Source organism: Anomalospiza imberbis, unplaced genomic scaffold, assembly GCF_031753505.1.
Source record: "Anomalospiza imberbis isolate Cuckoo-Finch-1a 21T00152 unplaced genomic scaffold, ASM3175350v1 scaffold_47, whole genome shotgun sequence".
Classification (NCBI taxonomy): Eukaryota; Metazoa; Chordata; class Aves; order Passeriformes; family Viduidae; genus Anomalospiza; species Anomalospiza imberbis.
The window spans coordinates 848,288-868,040 of record NW_027100078.1 but is presented as its reverse complement, the minus strand read 5'-3'; the positions used below and the strand labels follow the sequence as shown (position 1 = coordinate 868,040).

Genomic DNA, 19,753 nt, shown 5'->3' with positions numbered 1-19,753 from the left:
CTGCTTTGCAAACTATGCAGAGAGAAATGTTTTGTCCTGTTTTCTTTTCCAGTTTATCCTGTTTATAGATTGATATCAACAATGTCGGATTGATATTGATCCCCAGCACCTCCTAATGGAGTCTGAAAAGATGTGAAAATCAAGACCCTTCATGGCTGACAATCAATAACACTTTGTCCCCAACCCCTCCCCATCATTTCCCTCATCCAACCCCTGGCACTCAGAGCAGCTGAGGAATGGAGTCACACCCAGGGGTGTCCCCAGGGCTCAGGACTGGGGCCAGGTCAGTGAAATCTCTTTATTGCTGATCTGGACGAGGCCATCGAGGGCACCCTCAGTCAGTTCCCAGGTGACCCCAAGCTGGGTGGGAGTGTGGCTGTGCTGGAGGGCAGGAAGCTCTGTAGAGGGATCTGGACAGGCTGGAGCCATGGGCCCAGGACAATTGGATGAGGTTCACCAAGGCCAAGGGCCAGATCCTGCCCTGGGCTCACAACCACCCCAAATCCCTGGCCGTGCCCTGCCCCTGATCCCCACAGCCTGTCCTGTTTCCTTCATCCCTGCATTGCCAGGGACTTTCTGGGACAAGGGAGCTCTGCTCTGGGGATGGAGGGAGGTCCAAGCGCCACCACTGGAGTGGGAACCACAACTCATCAGGTTTGTGTCCTTTGGGGGTCAGGAACTGGTGAGAGTCAGAGGCACAGAAAGTTTCTCTTCATGGCCAACAGACCACGGTTGAACAGGACACAATTTAATAACAATCACACTCTTTCCTGAGCTATGTGCAATGTCGCAGCAGTGTCTGATGAGTCCAGCATCTACAAGTGATTTCCATATTAAAATTAATTTTAGACAAACGTGGTTCTATGATAGATAATAAACACAATTAATTTCTTGTATCAGGATGATTGTCCTGCAGTGGGGGCAAAACATCTTCATCAATTCCTGATTTGCAAAGCTGTCAGTGGTGGATGGAGAAGGGAGGTCAGGCTGCTTTTGGTGTTGAGGAAATGCTGAAACCAGCTTGACTCATTTCATCTCCTCCTGGCCTGGCTGATCTCCCCTCTTTCCCCTTCCACCCATTGGCTTCTGTCTCCCACCAGGCCCCCGGTGAAGAGCCTGGCTCTTTGTTCCCCATCCCCTCCTCGCTGGCACTGCCAGGCTGGGATGAGGAGCCCCTCAGCCTTCCCTGCTCCCGGCTGGACAAGCCCAGCTCCCTCAGCCTCTGCTCACAGCCCAAGGGCTCCAGCCCCACCTTGGAGGCCCTTCCCTAACACTGCTCCAGCTGCCAGACATCTTTCCTGCCCTGGGGAACCCAACCCAGGCCACAGGGACCTGGATAATCCACGTCCTTGATGTCCTGGTCACACAGCCCTGGCCCCTTTTCCCCATGTCAGGCTCTGGGGTGGATCCTGTGGAACATCCTTTGGTGGAGGCTGTGGCTCCAGGTGGACCGGGGGGATACCGGGGGACAGGGACCCCGCTGGGCATGAACAGCATTGGACTTGTTGGGAGAAACTGTGAGGGGGAGCTGGGGCGGAGTGACCAACCCAGTGACCTCACACAGCCCTCCTGGGATGTCACACAGCCCCTCTGTGATGCCACAGCCTGCTCTGGGATGTCACAGCCCATTCTCTGATGTCACAGCCAACTCTGTGATGTCATAGTCCCAAAAATCCCCTCTTCCCTGAGGAAAGGTGAAGCCCAGCTGCCCTTTCCTTCTGCTGCCTCCTCCTCTCCTCAGCGAGGATGTCAAACTCCCCAGGAGCAGGAAAGTCCCCATTCCCTGTTTCCTTGTGGCTGCAGCCTGGAACATCCACTCAGAACAAAGAACTTTCTGACAGCCCTGCTGAATGACAGCAGGAGGAAGTTTTGAGAAATGAAGGAAATTGTATTTTGATAGGAAATAAAGTTTAAAAATTATTTCTTTCTGTCCCATTCATTTCAGTCCATTGCAGTTCTGTTTTCAGAGTGCCACCTTCTCAGCTGATTGTGTTTGTGCCCCCCTTTCTCTCCTGCCTCTCTTTGCCTGCTCTGTTTCTCTCTCCGTGTCTCCCTTGAGCCAGGGCAGCTGCCACCAAAGACCCTGCCCTGATTTAATTCCCAGTGCAGGAGCTACAACAACCATGGGTGAAGGTAGGAAGGCTGGCAGTGAAATGTCACTGTAGGATCTTGCTGCACTTGGCTTTTGGCCCCTTCTTAAGAGCTTTGCCTTCAAGGGCAGGAACATCTTTTCCTGGCTGGGAACTGGAATTCCAGCCCCTGGGAGTGTGTGCCACGGATCCCAGAGGGGCATTCCCGAGGCTCCCAGGGTGCTGCTCCTGCCCTGCCTCCCAAGGAGCTGTGCAGGGCCAGGGGACAAGGTGCAGCAGCTCCGTGGGCTCCTGCAGCACGCAGCAAAGGTGGCTGTGCTGGACATTTCCCAGCACATTCCCGGCTGTAGGCAGAGGGAGGGAGGAAAGGAAAGCGAGTCCCCGACAGAATCTCGGAACGATTGGGGTGGGAACGGACCCTGCCCGCGGGTTACGATCCCGTGAGGGAGAGACGCCTCTGCCCCAGTGAAGGTGCAAATGAGAGCATGGGAGCGCAACGTGCGGATTCGACTGAACATAGATTGGACGGAACAAGAAATGGGAAGGAGAAAGGGAGAGACAGAAATAGTAAAGAGATCTCAGAGAGAGAGAAAGCAATCGGGAAAAGGTCTCAGAGAGACAGAAAGAAACAGGGAAAGGCTCCGGCCCGGACTCCGCAGCTCCCCGGGACACCCGCGGGGCGCAGCGCCTTTCACAATTCCAGCCGATCCGAGAAGGCGCTGGACAATTTCCAGCCAACCAGCGCTTTCCTCGCCGATGACTCACCAGTTGCCGGGCGGACCCGCAGAGCCCCGCGGGCCCGGGAGCGGAATTTCGGGCTCGGGCCGGGGGGACGGATCCGCACCGGGGGGGTCCCCGAGCCCCCTGCCCACCCCTGGGGCCGATCGGGGGCTGCCCCCACGCAGCAGCCGGTGCTGCGGCGGCCCGGGACAGAGGGGTGGGAAAGGGAGCTCCGGGCTGGGAGCGGAGGGGATGCGGGAGGAAGAGGAGGGACAGGAGGAGGAGGAGCAGCAGGAGCAGGAGCGGGAGGATCCCGCCGCTCGCAGCGCTCGCACGCTGGGTCTGCAGCACCCCCTGCCCCGGGAGCATCGCCCCCAGCCCCGAGCCGCAGGGGAGGGGGAGGCCGAGCTCGCCCCGCCTCTATCGAGGGGTCTCCGGGAGGATTTTTCTGGAGAGTGTTCGGAGCCGGCAGATTCCGGCCCCGGATCCCTCCGGGCGTCCCTAAGAGGAGCTTTTTCCGGGGGAGGGGAGCTGTGATCGCCCCTCGGGAGGGTCCCGGGGGGTCCAGGCGGGGCTGGCCCGGTACTGACAGGGCGGGACATTGGTTTTGGGGATCCCCGTGAGAGCCGGGGCTGCGGAGCGTGGGACCCCCGGGGCGGGGAGAGGGGAAGGGGCGATAGCGGAGCTGGGGGACCCCCGGCAGCCCGGAGATGAGGCGGGGACGGGACCCCCTGACCCTGACAGGGCCGTGTGCTGGGGTGACCTCGCGGTGCCCGTGCCCCCATTGGTCCGTGTAGCCCGAAATGAGTTCTGCACCTTTAAGGCTGGTTCTGAGAGCGAAGAGGGGCAGGAAGAAGCACGCAGTTTGTTTCCAGGAGCTGCACTCGCTCCTCCACATTCCGGCTCCTGGACTGCTGTGATGCCTTAAGGAGCTGGAGCAGAGGCCAGACGGAGCCAAGAGGAATAAAGTGGATGTAATAAACGCCAATCACTTGTTTCAAAAATTTAGAAAAGTTTAATAAAAATAAAAATAAAATGGTTATAAAAATAATACAAGTGTAGTAATAAAGGTTAAACAATTAGAGTTAGGACAATTAATGAGACAATAGCAGCAAAGAGTTACAGCCCGGGCTGGGTACCTCTTTCTGGACAAAAGTGAGCCAGGAAAAGGACCCCGTTAAAAGAAAATTTACTCTTTAAGAAGGGTAATCTGTTGCATGTACAAAACACTTTATGCATATATTTTATTTAAAACAAGAAATTCATCTGGTACTTGTCAAGAAATTTTCTGTAATCCCCAGGCGCCTTCCAGTCTAAGTCAGGCTTGAAGAAGTTTGTTTCTGCTGATAAGGAAAACCATAAATTCCTCTCCTCTGGAAAATGTATGGGTTTCTGTAATTGTTACCTCTGTGCAAAGAATTTCTTGATTATCTTCTCCTTTTCTTGAGCTAATTAAAAGAATACCTTACACACATAATTTCTATTTTAACTACTAAAGCTTAATTTTAAATACAAAACTACATTTACTATATTATTAAAATGTTAATACAACATAACTTTCCAACCTAGCATAACACATATAGTAAATATCTGCGTAGAGCCATGTAATATGCATTTTTCACAGTGGATATTTATTGAAGTGCCTTCAAAGGCCACACCCCGGCAGTGCCGGAGCCACAGTCGTGGCTCTGCCCGGATGGCTCCAAGATGGAAGCAAAAGAGGGCTTGGTCATGAGATCTCACATTTTTATAAGTTTTACTCCATTTGCATACAGGATTTAACTGCCCAATTAATAGCTTCAAATTATGAAGTTTCATCCTCCTTGCTGGCTTGCTTTCCTGCCCTCCTCTTTTCCCGTTGTTTGTGCTTTGGGCCTGAAGTTTGAAGAGATTGTCCTTGACTCTCCAGCTAGAACAGGATTGTTTTGTCTTCACCACCCTGTGAAAAGATCGCAGTAACACTTAGTAGAAAGCTAAAGCTGCACAGCAAAACAGAACAGAAAAACTTAAACCTAAGGTATCAGTTGTCTGCTAGCAGACAGGCAGCAGGACAGAGCTCTCCTTTGCTTTTAGTTAGTTTTTAGCTCGCTGGGGCAGGGAAGTTCCCTGGATGGTGGTTTTTCTTTTTCTTTGGAGCTGTTTAAACCTGCTCTGGACTGAGCACCAGAAGAGCACTGGCAGCTCGCACCTGTGGCCCACCGGGCCGGGCCTGGGCCACGGAGGGACTGATCAGAGATGGAGTGAGCCGAGCTGCAGCCCACGGAGGGACTTTCTGAGTTTGTCATCTCTTTTGGAGCAGCAACAGGTTGTATTGTTTACTATTGTTCATTTTCTGTGCTGGTGAATGCTTTGCCTGTTAAATAAACAGTTTTTTTCTACTTTTCTCCAAGGAAATCTTTTCTCGAACTGGTTGGGGGAGGGGTCGCTTGAATCTGCTTTCTCGAAAACCCCCTTTGGGCGTTTTCTCCCAAATTTGCCCTAAACCAGGACAGGGTGGTGGGGAGAGGGGAGAGCCCCAAGTGCCTGGACCGGGGGGAGGCTGGAGAGGGGAACCCTTGTACCCCAAAACCCCCCAGCATCCCTAAGCAGGACCCTGGAGAAGGGGGATCCCCAGGACCCACGGGATCCCCTGCAGCCCTGAGACGGGGAACCACCAGAACCCCAGAGGGATCAGACTGCAAATGGGACACCCCCTGGTTTTTTGGTTTTTTCATTCACTCTTGATTTTTGGAGGTTTTTATGGACACCTGGAGACATCTGGAGATGGATTTGGGCAGGAGGAATCACCAACCCAAGGCGTTCACACCTTGTTTTTCCCCAAACCAGGATTCCACATTCCCAAAATTTGGCTGGATGGAGGAGGAGGAGGCTGCAAGGAAGATGCCCTGGGACACCCAGGCAGGTGAGGAGGAAGTCAGTGCCCCTTTCCCCCTCTCTCCTGCTCCATCTCCCAGCCCAGCACGGCCCTGGCTGCAGGACAGCCCTGCTGCCGGTGCCGTCCTGCCGGGGACGCACTGGGGGGATCTCCTTGCCCTTCCCTGTGGCACGGAGGCAAATCCCATCCTCTCCTTGTCCTTCCTCCCCCAGAGCAGGAGCTGAGGATGGAGAGCAGGGAGGACAAATCCCCGCAGCAGAACCTCATGGAAGAGGCCGTTTTGCGCAGCTCCACGGCGCAGGAATCCAACGGGGAGGAAAAGCCCTGGAGATGCCGCACGAGGAGGGGCTGCAAACACAGATCACGGGGATCTGAGGAGGAAAGACCCACCCTGTGCCAGGAAGGTGGACAGAGCTCCAGCCAGAGCTCAGAGCTGGTGGTCCATTAGCAGCCTCATGACAGGGAGAGGCCCTACGAGTGCTTAGAGTGTGGGAAGAGCTTCAGGAGGAGTTTCAACCTGATCTGCCACCAGAGGATCCACACTGGGGAACGGCCCTACGAGTGCTTGGAATGTGGGAAGGGCTTCAGCCACAGGTCCGACCTGATTGTCCACCAGAGGTTCCACACTGGGGAGAGGCCCTACGAGTGTCCCCAGTGTGGGAAGAGGTTCCACACCAGCTCCCATCTTGTGCATCAGCGGATTCACACCGAGGAGAGGCCGTTACGCTGCCCCCACTGCGGGATGGGCTTCAAGCACAACTCTACCCTCGTCACCCACTGGCGCATCCACACCGGGGAGAGGCACTACGAGGGTCCCCAGTGTGGGAAGAGCTTCTCAGACCGCTCGTTCTTTACCCGACACCAGCGGAGGCACCGGTAAGGGAAGCCCTGCGAGTGCCCCGAGTGCGGGAAGAGCTTTGTGCGCTGCTCCAGCTCCATCCCCATCAGAGGACCCACATTGGGCAGAGCCCTGGTGACCCACATTTCCTCTGATACACAGAGGGAAGTGGCTGGTGTTCCTTTTATTTTGTCTCTAATTATCTTTTATCTTCCTCCCTTCAAAATACAGAAATCTGGGGTAAAAATCAACAAATTCATCAAAGGCATCTAAAGCCTCACATTTTACTTGTGTTTTGGGGAATCTTGGATTCTGGGAGACCTCTGGGAGGATATGGGGGCGGTTGGAGGTATTTGGTTCAGTGGTCTTTATTTCTTTATTTCACCACCCCAGACCACAACAGTGTCCCTTGGGACCAAGAGGCCATTGTGACACCGTGGGACCAAGGAGAGCATTGCTGCCCTGCCAGACCTCATGGAACCAAGGATCCATGGTGACACTGCCAGGCCTAAGGATCCAAGGACTTTGTGACACCAAGGGGTCCCATGGAAGCAAAGGGACATTGTGGCAGTGGGAGGCCTCATGGAACCATGGAGACCATTGGGACACTCTGGGGCCTCATGGAACTGTGGTGACACCAAGTTGGCTGGGAGTGCTGATCTGCTGGAGGGTAGGAGGGCTCTGCACAGGGCCCTGGACAGGCTGGATCCAGGGCCCAAACCCAACAAGGTGAGGTTTAACAAGTCCAAGTGCCAGGTCCTGCACTTTGGAGACAACAACCCCTGCAGAGCTACAGGCTGGGGACAGAGTGGCTGGACAGCAGCCAGGCAGAAAGGGACCTGCAGGGACTGATGGACAGCAGGGTGGACATGAGCCAGCAGTGTGCCCAGGTGGCCCAGAAGGCCCATGGCTCCTGGCCTGGATCAAGAACTGTATTGTCTTGAACCAACCCAAAATTCACCCCCAAATCCCAGTAAAGGGTGCAGCTTTCGATCTCTTTGTTTAGTTTCTTTATTTTCACCCCAGTTTTCGTTGATGCCACCAGAAGAATTAACTGGACAGAGCAGGTGAGATTTTGGGCGGAGTATAGTCAACAAATCACTTCTTCCCAATGAATTACAGGTATAGATCAGAGTCCTGATAGATGTTCCTGCCCCTGTGTTCATCCAGGTGCCTAGAGAGATCAAGGAGGATGTGGAGACCATCAGCCAGCTGTCTTCTCAGCAGGGATCACTGGGAATGTGGGTCACCAGGGCTCTGAACAATGTGGGTCCTCTGATGGGGGATGTAGTTGGAGCAGTGCAAAAAGCTCTTACTGCAGCTGGGGCACTCGCAGGGCTTCCTTACCGGTGCCTCCATTGGTGTCTGGTCAAGTGAGAGCTCCTGGAGAAGCTCTTCCCACACTGGGGACACTCGTAGGGCCTCTCCCCAGTGTGGATGCGCCAGTGCCTGACAAGGTGGGAGTTGAGCTTGAAGCCCATCCCGCAGTTGGAGCAGCGGAAGGGCCTCTCCTCGGTGTGAATCCGCTTATGCTTGAGGAGACTGCAGCTGGTGTGAAACCTCTTTTGACACTTGGGACACTCGTAGGGCCTCTCCCCGCTGTGCATCTTCAGGTGGGCAATCAGGCTTGACCTGTATCTAAAGGCCTTCCCACACTCGTCACACGCGTAGGGCTTCTCCCCAGTGTGGATCCTCTGGTGGACAATCAGGTCGGACCTATCTCTGAAGCCCTTCCCACACTCCCCACACTCGTAGGGCCTCTCCCCACTGTGGATCCTCTGGTGACGGACCAGGTTGTAGCTCCACCTGAAGCTCTTCCCACACTCCAAGCACTCGTAGGGCTTCTCCCTGTCATGAGGCTGCTCATGGACCACCAGCTCTAAGCTCTGGCTGGAGGTCTGTCCACCTGCCTGGCCCAGGGTGGGTCTTTCCTCCTCAGATCCCCGTGATCTGCGTTTGCAGCCCCTCCTCGTGCGGCATCTCCAGGGCTTTTCCTCCCCGTTGGGTTTCTGCGCCATGGAGCCGCTCAAAACGGCCGCTGCCACGAGGTTTTGCCGTGGGGATTTGTCCTCCCTGCTCTCCATCCTCAGCTCCTGCTCTGGGGGAGGAAGGACAAGGAGAGGATGGGATTTGCCTCCGTGCCACAGGGAAGGGCAAGGAGATCCCCCCAGTGCGTCCCCGGCAGGACGGCATTGGCAGAGAGGTTGTCCTGCAACCAGGGGCTGTGCTGGGCTGAGAGATGGAGCAGGAGAGAGGGGGAAAGGGGCAGTGATTTCCTCCTCACCTGCCTGGGTTTCCAGGGGCTCCTTCCCCTTCCTCGTAGCCTTCTCCTCCATCTGGCAAAGGTCTGGGAATGGGAAATTCTGTTTTGGGAGGAAAACAAGGGATGAGCACATTGAGTTTTGTACGGTTTTGAAGGCAAACCAGGGGAGAGTCTTAGCCAGAATGACAATTGAATAAAAAAAATCAATATCAAGGCAATGATACAGAAACACTGGCTTAATCTGACAGAGTCAGGATTTAACCTGACACCCCGTTGGTCAGGGTGGTGGTAGCCGTCTGATGAAATGGAGGCTCCAGCCCTGTTGGAGTGATGATCGTGATTCTGTCAAAGCTGTGATCCTGCAGAAGGGATCACCTGATGGGTCTTGCTCTGAAGGTCCAGTGGTGGTTACGGAGCTCTTGTCCTCTGGGAATCCAGTAGGCAAGGTGGTCCTGGTGTTGGAAGGCTGAGATTATATCCAGGTAGGAATGCTTGGTTCCTCCCCCTGGGCGGAGCATCCCACAATGGGATGATGTAATTTTATCAGTCCTGCAGTGGCACTCAATGGCCCATTAACAGAAGATAGCCCCTGGAGGGCGTTATCAGGGCTGAGCCATGGAAGAGATAAAGAACACTGCCCCACCTGTTTATCACAGTTTATGAAGATGGTGACTGAAAACATACTTTGGGTTACATCTTACATTGCACCCTGAAACAGTGAGGCAATCCCTGCTCGGGGTGGGGGGTGAACACCACCCCCCTTTCCCAAACTGGCTCAGGTCTAAAACCCCCACCCTGGGAAGGCCACGCACACAGGGGACAATGTCACACTTGCCCCACCTCAGGGGAGGTCTCTGTCCCTGTCACTCCCTTGCTCTCCCCCCTTTTCTCTTTCTTCCATCTCTCTCTCTCTACCTCACATTTACTGTTCAATAAAATCCACTTGGGATTTGGTCTCGTTAACACCTTAATTGGGGCAGAGGCACCTCTCTAACAATTTTATTAACCAGATTGAGACATTATTTTGGTGCAGTGAGTTCAGGGCACTGATGTCTGACCCCAAGTGCCTTTGACAAGAGCATGGTTTCCTCCTCTCAGGAGGTTCTGGCTCTTTCTGGAGGAACTCTTGAGCACCTGGAGGCAGCTTCTTCTGTGCGATTTTTGGGAGAACTTATGAGGAAAATGGCTGCTGTGGGTGGCCAGTGTAAAGAAAATATTTTGTTGTCCTTCCTAGAAAAGTTTGTTAAAATCACTGGAGGAAAAGGAGCAAATGATGCCAGCAAGACTGACAAGGATCATTCACCACAAGCTGAGGAACACAAGGCTGCCAAAAGTCCTAGTGATTTATTAAAGAAATATGGATATTGATCAAGTACCTATATCCAACTGTGACGGGCAAAAACTATCTAACCGTTTAAAGTTAGAAAGTGTATGTTTATTACAATGCCAGGCAGCGTGCAGAATAGCTCTCAAATACACACTGCACCTTTCAAATAATTACAGAGTCCTTTTATCCATACAAGTATTGAATACCCAAAATGCAAATACATATTCATAAATTTGGTACATCCCATTCCTTACTTCATAAGCTAATCATTTCAAAAGCTATTAAGCATGCTTAATATTAAGCATGCTTAATAGCTTAATATTAATATTAAGTAGTTTGTTCCTTGAAATGGGTCGGTGGTCCCTTCATGGGGAGGGGTCCCAAAATGAGGAAGTAAATGAAGTCTTCCTCATTCTGACCTTTCTACCTTTTCAATGCAAATATTTCAATGCAAATATGACAAATGAACCTTGGTAGAGCTCCCATTCCCTGTCTTCAATTGGTTTCAGAACAGAGGAGGCCCACAACTGTCTTATGTTCCTAAAAGCTATTTGTCTGTTTCTATATTCTTCATTATAAACCCAGCTAACTAAACATCGTGTTGACAAGCAATCAGTTATTAGTTAACTACTAACTCCTAACTTTATCAAGGCCTACTCATTTGTTTTAATTAACTCTAGTAAGGCTTATCTCTAACTAAAATCTTAGCTCCTCTAAAATCTCTAAATCCCTTAAAGTTTATGTTTTACTAGAAGTCCAGCTCAAGTAGCTAAATTCCCAAATAACTCCCAAATTCACAGGCTTGTGGGCTTTGCCAAATGTGAGAATAATTTTTTTCTTCATCCCTGTCACCTTTGTGACAGCTACACAGAGCTTTCCCTTCCTTTTAATAATCTGTATTGGGCCAAATTTTCACTTTTATCAAAACCTGCCAGCAGCAGAGCTGAAGCTGTGCAGGAAACGATGAAATTTGGAACTGCCACATTATTGCTACTATTGTCAGTTTATTCATGTTTGGGATTTGTTTGCGTTTCCATCACAAGTGACATGTGGGAAGAGCAAATATTCCTCAAGGCATTTTATGTAGGGTGAAGTTTGATTTCTGCCGAGTTTGTTTTGTCCAGTGCCCAGGGGATGCTTGAGGTGTCTCTGTGCCTCTTGTCCTGGCAGATGCTTGGGAGGAGCTTGGGGGGTTGTCCCTGTCCCTGTCACCCCAGGCCATTCCCCAAGGGGTGTCCCTGTCCCTCTCACCCCAGGCCATTCCCCAGGGGGTCTCCATTTCTCCATCGTTCTCACCCCAGGGAATGCCTGGGAGGGTCTCTCTACCTCTCACCCCTGTGCCAGGGGAGTGCTCAAGGGAGTCTCTGTCCCTCTCAGCCCAGGGGGTGCTCGGGAGTTGAAACAGGGTATTTTACAGGGTAAATTTAACAGGGTGGAAATCCATGTGTATTTAGGTGAAATGTGCTGCTTTGAATCATTAGTAGCTTGCCAGCATAGGTAAAATACGCTGTTTAGTCTGCTAGCTCTGCTGCTGAAACGTGGATGAAAAATCGATCCCCACAAATCCCATACGGAGCTGTAGAGACTGTGTGTTTATTGCCGTGCTGGAAGCAAGTGGGGATCGTTCCCCTTCAAAGGACATGCACGCCCCTGTGTAAGAGACGGTCCCAAGTTCCCCTCATTTTTGCCTCACGTTTGCCACAATGGCAGAGACTGAGATCCTGGAGACCCCGATCGGAGTTCTGGCTTGGAGAGGTGGATGATTATTTTTGCAGGTGTATTTGCTGTGCCACCACGGACCACTGCTTTGAGCAGGGCCTGGCAAAGAGTGGCTTGTTGTACGTGCTTACACCTGCTTCACAATACCTGCTCAACCCATGAATTTTCCCACCTCTTGGCCAAATGAACTTTCTGGGGTAACTCTGGTGATCTCCCACGGAAGACCCCTCATCTGCCTCATGACCACTGTGATGGATGGAGATTGAAGCCCCTCCCAAAGACTGAGACTCAGACCCCTACCACAGGGAGGAGGGCTGGCCTGATCAATGCGAGATGTTTGCCCAGGTGTGGTCGATGGACCAAGAAGACAATGGCTCTTGCTCACTGCTGATAACATGACCTGTTCCCCTTTGGTGGCTTCAATGGACATTCATTGTCTTTTGCCTGTCCACCCCTTCCACAGAGGACTATAAATGACCCCTGAGATAACCAAGATTTTGAGATTCTCCCTGATGTGACACGGCTCCTTGGGAGCCACGGCAGGAGCAGCACCCTGGGAGCCTCGGGAATGCCCCTCTGGGATCCACGGCAACACTCCCAGGGGCTGAAATTCCAGTTCCCAGCCAGGAAAAGATGTTCCTGCCCTTGAAGGCAAAGCTCTTAACAAGGAGCCAGAAGCCAAGTGGAGCAAGATCCTACAGTGACATTTCACTGCCAGCCTTCATAACTTCACCCATAGTTGTTGTAGCTCATGGATTAGGAATGAAATCAGGGCAGGGCCTTTGGTGGCAGCTGCCCTGGATCAAGGGAGACACTGAGAGAGACACAGAGCAGGCAAAGAGAGGCAGGAGAGAAAAGAGGACACAAACACTGAGAAGGTGGCACTCTGAAAACAGAACTGCAACTGACTGAAAAGGAATGGGATGGAAAGAAATAATTTTGTGACTTGTATTTCCAATCAAAATACAATTTCCTCCCTTTCTCACAAATCTCCTCCCGCTGTCATTCAGCAGGGCTGTCAGAACGTTCTTCATTCTGAATGGATGTTCCACGCAGCAGTCACAAAGAAACAGGGAATAGGGACCTTCCTGCCCGTGGGGAGTTTGACATCCTCAGCTGAGGAGAGTAGAAGGCACCAGAAGGAAAGGACAGCTGGGCTTCACCCTTCCTCAGGAAAGAGGCAGGGGAAAAATCTCTCATCATGTCTGCACCTGCTCCCACAGGGATGTGAAGGCTGATCCCAGAGCCCCAAGGGTCACATTCAGGGCTGCCCGCAGGGAATGCTCGCCTGGTATTGAGGGGCAGTGTGGGAGCACCTGGATCTTGGAGAACCCAGCTGCCCCCCATGTTTGGAGGTGCCTGAGGAGGGCTGGGACGATTCCAGGGACATCCTGCAGTGACATCCTGCCTGTTCCACTCTGAGTGCGCTCAGTCCCAAACCTGACCCTGATCCTGCTCTCAATCTCACTCCACATTTAGACACACTCACAGTTCTGTATTTAATCTCATCCCAGAGGCAGAATTATCTAGCCTCAGACCCAATCCCAACCCCAGCCCTAAAGCCAATCCCATGACTAGCCTTAACCCCAATCCCAGCTCTAATCCAAATCTCAGTCCCAACTCCAAACCCAGCCCCAATTCCACCCTCTTCCTAAATCCTCATCCCAAATCAAATCCCAGGTTCAGCCTTTCTGGGCGTTTGGGGATGTCTCTGTCCCTCTGACCCTGATGACATTTGGGCGGGGTCACACCAGGGCTGAGAGGGGCAGAGAACCCCCCACCTCCCCAGGGATGAGAAGGTTGGAGAGCCCCCCCGCCCTGAGCACCCTCAGCGGTGAGAGGGACACAGAGCCCCTGGTCCCCAGCCCTGCACAAGCATTCCCTGAGGCCAGAGGGATGGAGACCCCACGAGCATCCCCCAGGGCAAGGGGACAAAGACCCCCGAGCACTCCCAGGGCTGAGAGGGACAGAGACTGCCCCAAGCAACTCCTGGCACAGGGTGAGAGGGAGGGAGACCCCCCAGGCATTCCATGGGGTGAGAACAATGGAGACCCCCTGGAGAATGGCCAGGGGTGACAGGGACAGGGACACCCCATGGGGAATGGTCTGAGGTGAGAGAGGGACACCCCCTGGGGAATGGCTTTGGGTGACAGGGACAGACCCTGGGGAATGGCCTGGGGTAAAAGGGACAGGGACAACCCCCCCAAGCCCCTCCCAAGCATCCTCCAGGGCGAGAGGCACAGACTGCCCTGGAGCATCCCTTCGGCACCAGACAAAATAATCTCAGCAGAAATCAAACTTAACTCTGCATAAAATACTTTGATGAATATTTGATATTCCCACAAGTCACTTGTGATGGAAATGCAAACAAATCCCAAACATGAACAAACCGACAATAGAAGCAATTCTGTGGCAATTCCAAATTTCATTGGTTCCTGCACAGCTCCAGCTCAGCTACTGGCAGGTTCCAATAAAAGAAAAGTGGAAATTCGGCCCAATACAGATTAATAAAGGGAAGGGAAAGCTCAGTCTACCTGTCACAATGGTGACAGGGATGAAGAGAAAAATGATTCTCACATTTGGCTGTTGTAGATGCAGGTGAACCCAATAGGAAGAATGAAGATGTCTAACTCCAGTTCAGAAGGCTGAATGATTTCTTTATTATAATTATGCTATAATGCATTAATATACTATATAAAAGAGGATACTAAAAGTACATGCTACTTTCTCTAACTATCATATCTAACTAACTCATTTGGCAAAGCCCCCAAGCCTGTGAATTTGGGACTTATTGGGGAATTTAGCTATTTGAGCTGGGCTTCTTGTACGACTTCGTGCAGCCTTGTGTTCCTCACCTTGGGGTGAATGATCCTTGTCAGTCTTGCTGCTATCATTTGCTCCCTTTCCTCCAGTGATTTTAACAAACTTTTCTAGGAAGGACAACAAAATATTTTCTTTACACTGGCCACCCACAGCAGCCATTTTCCTCATAAGTTCTCCCAAAAGTCACACTGAAGAACCTGCATTGAAGTTTCCAAGAGTTCCTCCAGAAAGAACCATAACCGCCTGAGAGGAGGAAACCATGCTGTTGTCAAAGGCACTTGGGGTCAGACAACAGCGCCCTGAACTCACTGCACCAAAATAATGTCTCAGTCTGGTTAAAAAATTGTTAGAGAGGTGCCTCTGCCACAATTAAGGTGCTAACGAGACCAAATCCCAAGTGTATTTTATTGAACAGTAAATGTGAGGTAGAGGGAGAGATGGAAGAAAGAGAAAAGGGGGGAGAGCAAGGGAGTGACAGGGACAGAGACCTCCCCTGAGGTGGGGCAAGTGTGACATTGTCCCCTGTGTGTGTGGCCTTCCCAGGGTGGGGGTTTTAGACCTGAGCCAGTTTGGAAAGGGGGGTGGTGTTCACCCCCCACCCCGAGCGGGGATTGCCTCACTGTTTCAGGGTGCAATGTAAGATGTAACCCAAAGTATGTTTTCAGTCACCATCTTCATAAACTGTGATAAACAGGTGGGGCAGTGTTCTTTATCTCTTCCATGACTCAGCCCTGATAACGCCCTCCAGGGGCTATCTTCTGTTAATGGGCCATTGAATGCCACTGCAGGACTGATAAAATTACATCATCCCATTGTGGGATGCTCCGCCCAGGGGGAGGAACCAAGCATTCCTACCTGGATATAATCTCAGCCTTCCAACACCAGGACCACCTTGCCTACTGGATTCCCAGAGGACAAGAGCTCCGTAACCACCACTGGACCTTCAGAGCAAGACCCATCAGGTGATCCCTTCTACAGGATCGCCGCTTTGACAGAATCACGTTCATCACTCCAACAGGACTGCAGCCACCATTTCATCAGACTGCTACCACCACCCTGACCAACGGGGTGTCAGGTTAAATCCTGACTCTGTCAGATTAAGCCAGTGTTTCTGTATCATTGCCTTGATATTGATTTTTTTTTATTAAATTGTAATTCTGGCTTAGACTCTCCTCCTGGTTTGCCTTCAAACCAGTACAAAACTCATTGTGCTCATCCCTTGTTTTCCTCACAAAACAGAATTTTCCTTCTCCAAACCATTGCGAAATGGAGGAGAAGGCTGCGAGGAAGGGGAAGGAGCCCCTGGAAACCCAGGCAGGTGAGGAGGAAGTCACTGCCCCTTTCCCCCTCTCTCCTGCTCCATCTCTCAGCCCAGCACGGCCCCCAACTACAGGACAACCTCGCTGCCAACGCAGTCCTGCCGGGGATGCACTGGGGGGATATCCTTCCCCCTCCCTAGGGCACAGAGGCAAATCCCAACCTCTCCTTGTCTTTCCTCCCCCAGACAAGGAGCTGAAGATGGAGACCAGGACGGACAAATCCCCATGGCAGAACCTCGTGTCAGAGGCTGCTTTGAGCGGCTTCATGGCGCAGGAATCCAACGGGGAGGAAAAGCCCAGGAGATCCCACAGGAGGAGGAGCTGGAAACCCAGCTCAGGGTGCACTGAGGAGGAAAGACCCACCCTGTGCCAGGAAGGTGGGCAGAGCTCCTGCCAGAGCTCGGAGCTGGTGGGCCATCAGCAGCTTCATGATGGGGAGAAGCCCTATAAGTGCTTGGAGTGTGGGAAGAGCTTCAGGAAGAGCAACAACCTGATCTGCCACCAGATGATCCACACTGGGGAATGGCCCTATGAGTGTGGGGAGTGTGGGAAGGGTTTCAGCTACAGATCCAACCTCATCATCCACCAACGCATCCACACTGGGGAGAGGCCCTACGATTGTGGGGAATGTGGGAAGAGTTTCAGCCGAAGGTCCCACTTGATCCGCCACCAGAGGATCCACACTGGGGAGAGGCCTTACGAGTGTGGGGAATGTGGGAAGAGCTTTAGCCGAAGGTCCCACTTGATCAGCCACCAGAGGATCCACACTGGAGAAAGGCCATACAAATGTGGGGAATGTGGGAAGAGCTTCAGCCAGAGGTCCCACTTGATCAGCCACCAGAGGATCCACACTGGAGAAAGGCCATACAAATGTGGGGAATGTGGGAAGGGCTTCAGCCAGAAGTCCCAACTGATCATCCACCAAATGATCCACACTGGAGAGAGGCCCTACGAATGTCCCAACTGTCAGAAGAGCTTTCAGACCAGATCCATTCTTCTCAAGCACCAGCGGATTCACACCGGGGAGAGGCCCTTCCGCTGCCTCCACTGCAGGAAGGGCTTCAAGCAAAACTCCCACCTCATCAGGCACCAGCACATCCACACCAGGGAGAGGCCCTACACGTGTCCCCAGTGTGGGAAGAACTTCTCCAGGAGCTCTCACTTGACCAGACACCAACGGAGACACCAGCAAGGGAAGCCCTGCAAATGCCTTAGCTCCAGGAAGAGCTTTGTGCACTGCTCCAGCTCCATCCCCCATGGGAGAACGCATGTTGGGAAGAGCTCTGGTGATCCATGTTCCCTGTGATGCATGCTCGGAAGAGATCTTTTCCTGCCCCTGCCAATGACATGGTGTGGGATCAAAGAACATGAGGGTCTTGCCATGGCCCTGTCATTACATTCACTCCCACCTCAGGTCATTTCCAGGGGCAGGAAAGGGACTCTCTCAGTCCCCGAGGAGAAGGGTGTCCTTTCCAGACAAAAGGAAATACATGGCCAGGAAGAGCCAGTCAGTTGTGATGTAGTTTTTCCTGTAAATAGTTTTTCTTATCCCTTCTGTTATCAATATTGTTTCTGGTCCTTTTTTGTTCCTTGTCTCGTTGCTGTTCCCAGTAAATTGTTCTCCTCCCAGCCCGGGATCTTTGCCTTTTGTGCTTTCCATTGGAGGCAGGAGGGCAGCGAGGGGCAGTGCGGTTTTAGCAGAAGCAGGAAATTGGGGAATCCCATTCCTGAACCCCAGCCCTTGGAAACCGAGCATCCCAGCTGGTCCCAGCCCTGGTGGCCATGGCAACAGCCTTGGGAGCGGGTCCCTGGCTGGGGCTGTGGGAACCTCTTCACTCTGGTGCCCAGGGACAGGACTGGAGGGAACGGCTGCAGCTGAGACGGGGCAGGCTGAGGTTGGATCTCAGGAAAAGGTTTTTGCCCAGAGGATGCTGGGGCACTGCCCAGGCTCCCCAGGGAAGGGTCACAGCTCCAGGGCTCTCTGAGCTCCAGCAGTGTTTGGACACCGCTGCCAGGCCCAGGCTGGCATTGTTGGGGTGTCATGTGCAGGGCCAGCAGTTGGACTCGAGGATCCTGATGAGTCCCTCCCAGCTCAGCCAGTTCTGTGCTTCTGGGATCCCATGGCCCTGGGGATGGGACTGCCAATGGTTGCCATGGCAACGGGCTCTGGCTCCAGGCCTGAGCTGGTGTCCATGGCAACCACCCCTGGCATGGGGTCTCCATGGAGCTGCCCAGGGACAGACCATAGCAACAAGGGCTGGTGATGGTTGCCATCGAAACAGAGTATAGCAACAGGGGCTGGTGATGGTTGCCATGGAAACTGACCATAGTAACAGGGGTTCCTGGTGGTGGTTGCCATGGAAACTGACCACAGCAACAGGGGTTCCTGGTGATGGTTGCCTGCTAAGGATCAGATTTGTCACAGGCACTCAGAGGGGTTCCATGGGGACTTTCCAAGAGTCTCCAGGCTGCTCAAGAGCTGGAATGTCCCAGGCAGAGACAGGGGCTCCATGGAAACCTCCCAGGGGTTTCTGGGGATGGTAAAGGTCCAGATGGTCACAGGTAGTCACAGCCATCCCATGGTGACATCCCAGGGGTCATTTGGCTGCAAAGGCACCGATCTGTTACAGGCACTCAGGGGGCCTCCACGGTGACATCCCAGGAGTCCCCAGGCTGCCAAAGAGCCGGGATGTCATGGGCACTCACAGGGGTTCCTGTCATGGGCAGAGTGGGAGCTTCAGGCAAAAGCTTTATTTCCTTACTGGAGAAACTCCTGCTGAGTCATGAGGTGGAGAAATGTCCCCCAACAGCCACCATGGATCCTGAAACCCCTGCAGCACTCCAAGACTTCTAGAATTCCTTCTAAGAAAGGAGACTGGGAGCAGCTGGATCCAATCCCACCTCCAAACTTTATCAAAGGTGTAAAAGATTGGACAGGTGGAATTGAACCTTAATGCAATTTATCCCACAGGATTAACGATGGAATGCTAGATATATTTATATAAATAGAGCTCTGATTGTTTCTGATCATGATTAGAAGAAAGATCCTTATCAGACTTATCTACTCCACAGTATAGAAGCTATAACAATTATTAGAATGTAGTGCTCTGGGAACCAATTTTGACGTCACCAGGGCCTTGCTGGAGTGGTTTGAGCCCATTGCAGGCAGAGCCTCCTGCTCCAGCAGGAACTGCCTTTCCTGTGCCAGGAGCAGGGCAGGTCCCGCTGCAGGAAAAGCCCCAGGCCAGCCCCAGCACAGGGAAGGCCTCGGGCACAAGGGCAGAGTGCCGTGCTGGGAGCTGTGCCAGGGAGAGCCTGAGGCACCAAAGGCGCCTTGGCAGCAGCAGCTGCTTGCAGGGCATGGCCAGAAGCCTCCCTTGGCAAGCCGGCCTGGTGGCCAGCACTGCAGAGCTGCTGCCTCAGGGCTCATTTCTGGCTGGTCTCTGGAAAGCCACTTCTGCTCCAGGAGCCTGACGGGGAAGCCATTGGCCCCAGCACCTTGGGGACAGGACATTAATGACAAAACTCTTCCTGCCAGCAGAGACAAGGAAGGGGCAGAGGAAAGGGGAGAGCCAGGCCCAGGGGACGGGGCTGGTTTGTGGCAGCAGCTCTCTGGCCACAGAGAGAAACAGACAACTTTCCCAGACATGGTTCCGGGAAAGGCTGTGAGAAGATCAGAGAAAAGAATGAGAAACAATTCTTATCTTAAGTTGCTGCACCTGGTGTTGTGAACATGTGGAATGTGTTATGGAGATTTGTTTACCAAAGGGTGGTTTCTT

General features: G+C 52.7%; 1 protein-coding gene and 1 pseudogene across 1 annotated transcript; one reads left to right on the top strand and one right to left on the bottom strand.

The window, feature by feature from the left end:
- The first annotated feature begins 5,911 nt into the window (after positions 1 to 5,911).
- Positions 5,912 to 19,753, top strand: part of LOC137466906 (zinc finger protein 850-like) — an 807,951-nt pseudogene continuing 794,109 nt past the window's right edge.
- On the bottom strand, positions 7,867 to 8,947 carry LOC137466922 (zinc finger protein 664-like). Its single transcript, XM_068178525.1, has 2 exons — positions 8,808 to 8,947; positions 7,867 to 8,621 (listed from the first exon to the last, which is right to left on the bottom strand). Exons 1-2 carry the CDS (start codon positions 8,917 to 8,919, stop codon positions 7,867 to 7,869), a joined length of 867 nt encoding a protein of 288 aa, XP_068034626.1. The 5' UTR covers positions 8,920 to 8,947.

Coding starts and splice junctions, on each gene's coding strand:
- LOC137466922 (XM_068178525.1), bottom strand. CDS start 8,919: ATGTGCTCATCCCTTGTTTTCCTCCCAAAACAGAATTTCCCATTCCCA. Junction 8,622..8,807: donor GCCCCTGGAAACCCAGGCAG/GTGAGGAGGAAA, acceptor TTCCTCCCCCAG/AGCAGGAGCTGAGGATGGAG.